Source organism: Microtus ochrogaster, chromosome 4 (genome assembly GCF_000317375.1).
Source record: "Microtus ochrogaster isolate Prairie Vole_2 chromosome 4, MicOch1.0, whole genome shotgun sequence".
NCBI classification, from domain to species: domain Eukaryota; kingdom Metazoa; phylum Chordata; class Mammalia; order Rodentia; family Cricetidae; genus Microtus; species Microtus ochrogaster.
Window position 1 is genome coordinate 52,645,686 of NC_022011.1, and position 845 is coordinate 52,646,530.

The window sequence follows — 845 nt, forward strand, 5'->3', positions numbered from 1 at the left end:
CATTTGTCTCTTTAGTGAAAAAGTTATAAATTATTCCAAAATTCTTATCACTTGAAGCTAGTTTTTGTTTTGTTTACTCTGGAAACTATTTTAACACTTGGAGAAATATGCTGATTAGATGGGGTATCCTCTGCCCTCCCACACTTTTCTCTCCCCTGAGGTTCTTCCACTCCCTTTCTTAGACATCTCTATATCCTCCTGTCCCTGTGTGTCAGGTGAATTTAGAAATGAAGTCTAGGAAAAATATTCTGCTTGAGGTAGAGCTTGATAGAATAATTATGTCTCTCTGTGTGTGGGGTGTCAAGTATGTTGGGTGTGTGGGTGGTAGAGATCAAATCCAGGGCCTTGTTCATACATGGCGGGTACTCTACCACTGAGTAGCCCCACCTTTAGTTACTGTGTCTGGAGTGCAGTTTTGAAAAATCAGATACAGTTGGTCAGTAAAACAGTTTCAATGTTGTTAAATCTTTTACTAACAAATAAAAAGCCTCACAGCTCTTTTACTTATTGGGATGAAGAAATTACCCTCAACGCATTAAACAATCTTTGTTTTACTAGGCGGGTGCCAATATTGACACTTGCTCAGAAGATCAGCGGACCCCATTGATGGAGGCTGCAGAAAACAACCACTTGGATGCAGTGAAGTACCTTATCAAGGCCGGAGCACAGGTGGATCCGAAGGTACCCACCCAGTCAGGTTCATATTCTTATTTCATGTGTAGATGTTTCTTAGATGAACAAGAGACAGTTTCTCCTTGAAACTTATGCAGGAACTTGTTGCTGTTGGACATTTATGCTGCGGTCTAACATAGCATCTTTTTTTGTTTGTTTGTTTTGTTTTGTTT

At 39.9% G+C, this 845-nt stretch overlaps 1 protein-coding gene across 5 annotated transcripts in view; it reads left to right on the forward strand.

Moving 5' to 3' along the window:
- Nucleotides 1-845, forward strand: part of Ehmt1 (euchromatic histone lysine methyltransferase 1) — a 168,905-nt gene that overhangs the window by 134,877 nt on the left and 33,183 nt on the right. For all 5 annotated transcript variants that reach the window (XM_026778400.1, XM_026778412.1, XM_013346039.2 and 2 more), the window contains one exon: nt 559-681. In XM_026778400.1, coding sequence (XP_026634201.1) covers nt 559-681 — 123 coding nt within the window. The remainder of the gene's footprint in view (nt 1-558; nt 682-845) is intronic.